General features: G+C 42.8%; 1 protein-coding gene across 7 annotated transcripts in view; it reads right to left on the reverse strand.

The window, feature by feature from the left end:
- Positions 1 to 7,500, reverse strand: part of LOC122243067 (solute carrier family 4 member 11-like) — a 640,383-nt gene that overhangs the window by 85,063 nt on the left and 547,820 nt on the right. For all 7 annotated transcript variants that reach the window (XM_086549597.1, XM_086549591.1, XM_086549593.1 and 4 more), the window contains one exon: positions 6,757 to 6,789. In XM_086549597.1, coding sequence (XP_086405723.1) covers positions 6,757 to 6,789 — 33 coding nt within the window. The remainder of the gene's footprint in view (positions 1 to 6,756; positions 6,790 to 7,500) is intronic.

The following is a 7,500-nucleotide window of genomic DNA, read 5'->3' on the forward strand; positions in this document are numbered from 1 at the left end:
TTATCTTATCCTCGTTTTTTTTGTATGTATTATTGATCTATTTTGTATGTATGGCCAATTCTTCCTTCTGTCACGTTTCCGAGTTTGTCCTTTTTATTGATATATTTCTTATTTCCTATCTATAGTTATCATAAAGATATAATTCTAACGTTGCATTTCCTATGTTGCTCTCAAAGTTGCACTTCCGCTCCGCATGTATGTACATACTCAGCAATGATATGTACATACGTAATCCTAGACACACAGAATGTTTATCCATGTACTGCTTGTCATTGCCTGCTGTGAATATACATATCAATGTAAATATTTATCTTTTTGGGAATATAAATAGCAATAAATAACAATACACAGCACAATTGTACAGTCAAACTTACCATCCACTACTTATACAAATGAAGCTTGGCTAAAACAGTAGAGAAAAAAATATGAAAAATCTACAATTCTACTTTACACGACTGAAGATAGCATAGAGAGAAAAAATATGTAATACATGACCTCACCACATAGAAAACATAGATGACAGTCTCGAAAAGAAACTGCCCAAGTATCTAAATGTGTACACATACGCACACACATACACAGGTAAAGCCCGAATGATGGTCGTAGATTTTATTTTATTATTATTATTTTTTTTTAGAAGATTGAAAGGAGAAAATGGCAAAGATAAAGAATCCTGCTTAGGAGGGGAAAACAATCGCCCGGGATCAAAATTTGGCGATTCAAAATTTACGAGGATCAAAATTGGCTAGGATAAAAAATTGCGAGGAATAGAAATTGGCGAGGATAAAAAATTGCGAGGAATAGAAATTGGCGAGGATAAAAATTGGCGAGGATAAAAATTGGCCAGGAATAGAAATAAAATAAAATTGAAGAAAAGATAAACATTTTATAGCTATGTTAAAATAGAAAGAGATGAAAAGACAGAGGGAGAGGAAAAGCGAAAGGCAGGTGAGGAGAGAGCGAGGAGGGATATGTATGGGGAGAGGGAACAGGAAGAGGAAGAGGGATAGGGATAATGAGAAGGAGAGAGATAGGAAGAGGGAGAGAGAAGAGAGAAGAAAGAAGAAGAAGAAGATGAAGAGAGAGAGAGAGATAGAGAGAGAGAAAGAAAGAGAGGACGGAGAGAGGGGAACGGAGGGAGGGACGGAAGGAAGGAAGGAGAGGGGGAAAGGGGGAGAGAAGGAAGAGAGGGAGGGAGGGAGGGAGTGAGAGATGGGTGGGAGGGACGGAGGAAAGGAGGGGGGGAAGAAGGAAGGGAGGGAGGGAAAAAAAGAGAAAAGGATAGAAGAAAATAGGATGGGAGCGAAAAGGTGGAAGGGAGGGAGGATAAACGGGAGAGAGGGGGACGAAGGGAGAGAGGGAGGGAGGGAGAGATGAAAGGAGAGATGGAAATAGATAGACAGATAGATAGATAGATAAACAGATAGATAGATAGAAAGAAACAAAGGAGAAATGGTAAGTGAAAGAAAAAGAAAAAGGAGAAAGAAAGTGAAGGAGAAAAAAAGAAAGAAAAAGAGACAACAAATGAGAACGGGAAAGAACGAAAGAAGGAACGAAAAGGAACGAGAGTTTAAACGCAAAGCTAATGAAAATCAACATTGCAAGAAAACCCAAAGCTTCGCAGAGAGATAAAGGCCACAAAAATCGTCGATTCAAAACGAGACCTGTGAACATCATCGCTAGAAGAGATACTCCATAAAAATAATATTAAAAAATCGAATTTATGTACAACTTTACAGATATGAAGAGAAATTATCTGTAGGACATGCGATGGCAGAGAACAAAATGGTTTCCAATGCCAATTGAAAAGAATCAAGACTCCTTTAGATATACATAATCAATAAAACATCGTAACGCTTTTACCATGCGAGGCTGCAGAATAAGAGAGAGAGTGAGAAAAAAAAAAAAATAGAATGATTGAAAAAAATAATAAATATATATATGAAGAAGAGAGAAGGGATAAATAAAAAACGATCAAAAGAGGAATAAAGGAAAAATTATTACAAAATGGATATACAAGATGGGGTACCGCTGGTCGTACTTAGTGACGAGGGGCAGCCAAGCCTCGGGGTATATCTGGCCACCTGTAGGGAGAGACACACACAGGGTTAATCTCTCAGTCTCTCACCTGGAGGGAGGAGGAGGAGGAGGAGGAGGAGGAGGAGGAGGAGGAGGAGGAGGAGGAGGAAGAGGAGGAGATGGAGGAGGAGGAGGAAGAGGAGGAGGAGGAGGAGGAAGAGGAGGAGGAAGGAGGAAAAAGAAGGAGTAGGGGTAGAAGGAAGGGGGAGAGGAGGAGGAGGATAGGGAGGTGTAGGAGTAGGAGGAGGAGGAGGAGGAGGAGGTGGAGGGGAAGGTGGAGAGAGGGAGGGAAGGGAGGAAGAGGAGGAGGAGATGGAAGAAAAGGAGAAGGCGGTGGAGGAGGAGGCAGTGTAGGAGGGGAAGGAGACGGGGTAGTCGGAGGAGGAGGAGGAGGGATGGGGAGAGGGATGGGGAGAGGGATGGGGAGGGGGATGGGGAGGGGGATGGGGAAAGAGATGGGGAGGGGAATGGGGAGGGGGAGGGGGAGTGGGAGAGGAGAGGGATGAGAGGGATGGAGATAGGGAAGAGGAGAGGGATGGAGAGAGAAAGAGGGAGATAGATAAGGATAGGAAGGAGGAGAGGAAGAGGGAAAAAATGGGGACAGGGATAGGGGTAAGGAGAGGAAGAGGGATGGGGATAGGGATGGAGATGGGGTTAGGGATAGAGATAGAAATGGGGATGGGGATGGGAATGGGCATGGGGATGGGGATAGTGAAGAGGAAGGGGATTAGGTAGAGGGGAAGATGGGGAGGAGGTGGAGGGAGGGAGACAGACAGAGTAGAAGAGGAAGCTCGTGGACGGACGGGACGGAAGAAGGAAGAGGAGGGAAGAGGAGGGAAGAGGACGAAGAGGAGGAAAAGGAGGTAAGAGGAGGTAAGAGGGGGAAAAAGGGAGGAAAAAGGGGGAAGAGAAGGGAAGAGGGAGGAAAGGGGGGGAAAGAGGAAGGAAGAGGAGGAGAGAGCGGGAAAGAGGAGAGAAGAGGAGGGAAGAGGAGGGAGAGGAGGGAAGAGGAGGGAGAGGAGAGAAGAGAAGAGGAGGGAGAGGAGAGAAGAGGAGGGAAAGGAGGGAAGAGGAGAAAGGATAATGAAGGAATTGTAGTAGTGTAGTAATAGTAGTAGTACTAGTAATAGGATGAGGATGAGGAGGAGGAGGAGAAGCAAGCAGAGCAAGAGGAGGACGGGGGTCATGAGGATGACGGTGAAAATAAGGATGGAGATGAACACAAGGATTAGGATACGTATAAGGATGATGGTGAAGAGGAGGAGAAGGGGAAGGGCGGGAAAAAGAGAGGGAGGGACAGAGGGAGGGAGGGGATATTGTCCTACTGGGCATTGGTGGGGGAGGCACATCTCAGAGGAAAGCGGGGTTACGTTGAAATGGGGAAAGGGGGGGGGGGCAAATATATCTGGATGGTTGTCTCGAATTGTGTGGTATTTTGGGGGTGAAGTGACGATTAGGATTCGAATTTCGCGGGAGGATTCAAATATTTTTTGTCAATATTGTAGGGGGGGGGGTACTGGAAGGGGGAAAAGGTGTGTGAACTATTCAAAATGACAGGGTTGAGGGGAGATGCATTCCCAGTTCGGGGAAGGAAATGGCTATAAAACACCCCGACGTCTAAATATGGGGTTGGAGGGTTTTCCTCTCACACACAGAGGAAGACACGAAATACACGCATAAAATCACAAGCCACGGAAGATAATAGAGAGAGGAAGGAGGGTAATTTCGGATAAAAAATGGAGTGGATAATTGACAAGGGAAGAAGAAGAAACAGGAAGTAGAAGAACCGAGACGAAACAACCATGAATCATGAACCCCACATTTTTCACGACAGTCATTCACATCCACTCAGCTGTTCGTCCACTCCAACAAGAGCCTGGGTGCAGCTGCACTTCAGCGCTGATACAACGCACAAAGTATTTGAACAGCTGCAAATACTTTGGTCGGACGTCAGATACCCAACATCCACAGAACCATCACTAACTAATCGCATACGTCTTCTAAAAATCTACATCATTACAACGTTGTCATATAACCTATGGTCCTTGGTTATGTTCTTGATGTCGTAGAACATTCGTCATTCCTCTGAAGTTTTATGTCTTAGATACGACTCGGTTACTACAAATCGATGATTTTTTAGAACCATCAGCAACCTATGTCCGACCACTATGCATGTCCCATACATAAATTGTCATCACAATCACCATCAAATTGAAACGCGAACACAAATTCACGCAATTCTTACACCCGTAAGAATATTACGTTCACCACACGTCACCACTTTTTCATTCCTCAACACATTCCTCACAGACAGACACTTCCGCCGCCACCTGGCCTACATGCAGGAAGTTCCTCTCTCAGCATCACAGGTTCACCCAAACGGAATCAGAAACTTTAAGAATTCCTAACAAGTCGACGCAATCGCCCTCCTGCCATCTTGCCCACCATCTGCCTTGCCATTTCGCCGACTTGTCAGTTTCGAAGACTTGCTTATTCCATCAACTTGTTTGCCGACACAACGCCGATCTGCCATCTTGCAGAACCGTTGATCTGCCATTGCTCTAATCTGTAAATTCAAGTTCTGTTGACCTGCAAACTCGGCAACGCGCTGACCTGCCACGTCCGCCCTTTTTCTCCTTCCTCAAGGCTGATCAATTCAACGACCCGCCAATTTACCGAAGCTACTACTCCGCCGAACTCCCACCTCACATAGCGGCGGCCTCCCAACTCCGCCGTTCCTCCCGCGCCGTGTGTTTTCCTTTGCCTCTCCATCTGAATCCAATAGTTATATTTACTTAAACTCACTTCTCTTCGTCTTCGCCACTGCTGCTTAGAACGTCTTCCCTGGACGGACTATTTTTTTTTTCTTCTTCTTCTTCCTCTATTTCCATCTCTATTTGTAGTCCATTTTTGATGTGTTTTTAATTTTGGCTTTCTTTTGTCTGCCTGATTGGATTAGCTATCCTACCTCTCCTTAAAACTTGAAGTAGACAATCAGACCTCTTTCTCTCTCTAAGAGGCCTCACCGCGTCTCCCTAATTTCCTCCACTTTTATTGGCCTGGTGGTCTTATTTAGTTTTATAAAGCTATTCTTCTTAGGCTTTATACTTTATACCTTCAAAAAATTATTGATCAATTGATTTTATCCACTAGCTTTAAGCATTCAAAATCTATTTTATTATTAATAACGTCCGCTAATCTATTTTTCAACAAATATGTGCAGTTTCAATCGACTTTTATCAATCAGTCTATCTCATTTCTAAATACTTTATCATGACCCTCATACACCTAATTCTGCAAGTCATACCCTCTTCGCATCCTCATATTCAACAAACCCACTTTACCTGTACCGTCATCCCTCGAATTATATGCCCTGACTGTTTCATATATCTATTTCCGTCCTATTTGGCTAGACATTCTTTTTAACCTTAATCACCGTATCATTATGTGTCTATGATCTTGAAATTGAATTAATTGTTAGATCATATTATCATCGGTTTTGCTACGTATTCGTTTAGATAAAGGTGTTTTGTTTTGCCTGGAGTTTAGATCTATTTATTAATTTCTTTATTCTCCCGTTTATCATCTTTTTACTCGCAGTTAAATTGAAAAAAAAAAATAAAAAATCAAATGATCACTCCAATCGCGGTGCTTTTAAAACTGCTCTCGTCTCAGTTCTATCCAATTAAACCCATCAATTATTTTGCCTGTTTTGACATGTCCTGTGTCTTGATCCAATATTCATCGAGAAACCCTCGACTCCACTCTCGGTTTATTATCTTGTTCTCCGATATCCAATTAATCCAATCTTAGGAATGCTTTTATCCAGCTGTTGACTAATTCGCGTCTCCTGCCGAACCTATCTTGCTCGATCTGTGTATAAGTATTTCAGAACGAACTCTGCTAATCTTCCTATATTCTTTCATTCCTATCTAAGAAAGCTTTGTCCAGCCGCCTTGTGTCACTAGTTCAACGTGTCATTACCATACCACACGCATGGATAAGACAGATCATACACACAGAGCCTTCGTTAATAACCAACGAGGACTTTACGAAGAATTTACGAAGACTAGGGTAGTTAGTCATCTTCTATGATGATATAAAAATGCTTGTCTCATTCAAATGTTACTTACAAAATAAAAAGCATCGTACTTACCGTTCCTGACGATGGTAAAGGCATACACATTATATAAACTCAATAGAACTACAACTATAACTTAGCTTAATATTAGTACCATCAAGCCAAATGCAATTAAAATCTAAAATTAAAGTGTCAGTATGTCATCCGCTATCTACGGCAATGTTATTTGATAACTCGAGTTGAACACCTGCCGGAAATGAATAGTGTTACAGTACAGATGAGTGTGATGCATATTAGTACATGTGCAATTCTTACAATACAGTGCAGTAATGAAGTAGGAACGAGATGTCATCTCTATTACCTAAATCTTAGTACCACATTTAAACAAACATACATGGATATACAGTGCAGTATCTATATGTGCGTGTGAGTTTAGTACATGTGCGTGTTTCTATATATGTGTATGCATGTATACATAAATACATACACACACGCACACATGTACAGACAGACACAGTACACAAAGCACACTAGATTAGTATCAACAACACAGCAATAAAGAAAAAATGCTTAAAGAATAAAGACAAAATTCTAACCTTTTGAAAGACTGTCCTTCTCATTGGACGAGGCTGAAAAGACAGAGAAGTACAAGGTCACGATGGGTGATATACAGCAATGCAACATTCCGGGGTACTTGGGCGAAATGGGGGAGGTGGGAGGAGAGATGGGGAAGGAAGATGGGAAAGGGGGAGGGGGAGAGGAGAAAGAAAGGTGAGGGGAAAAGCCAGGATAAAGGGAAAGGAAAGAAAAGTGAGAGAGAGACGGAGGGAGAGAGAGAGAGAGAGAGAGAGAGAGAGAGAGAGAGAGAGAGAGAGAGAAAAAGAGAGAGAGAGAGAGAAAGAGAGAAAGAAAGAGAGAGAGAAAGAAAGAGAGAGAGAAAGAGAGAGAGAGAAATGCTCTACGGCAAAATGATAGAGTTGAGAAGACCAAAAGACACAGGTAATGAAGAAAAGACAAAGGCAGAATGAGAAACATCTTCCGCCTGCCTTTTTTCATTCCTAAGAAAGAAGTAAAGAGAGAAAGAGGACAGGGGGGTTCTGGGGGGGGGGGGCTGGGGCTGAGGGAGGGTTAAAACATCACCATTAATGTCCCTCTTGGCTCCCCGCGCCAGCAGTGACACTATCAGGAAAAAAGACGAGAAATAAACGGACATATTCTTTCACTAATGCTCTTTAACGAAGAAGGTATTTCATGTAAAACAAAGTATCTAAATTTTAGGTTGTGAAATGAGCCATCTGTCGTTGCCACGTCACTGCTGGCTGGGTACCCTTTTCGCGCTC

This window comes from Penaeus japonicus, unplaced genomic scaffold (genome assembly GCF_977035675.1).
Source record: "Penaeus japonicus unplaced genomic scaffold, GWHDUDI00000001_assembly GWHDUDI00000022, whole genome shotgun sequence".
In the NCBI taxonomy this organism is placed as follows: Eukaryota; Metazoa; Arthropoda; class Malacostraca; order Decapoda; family Penaeidae; genus Penaeus; species Penaeus japonicus.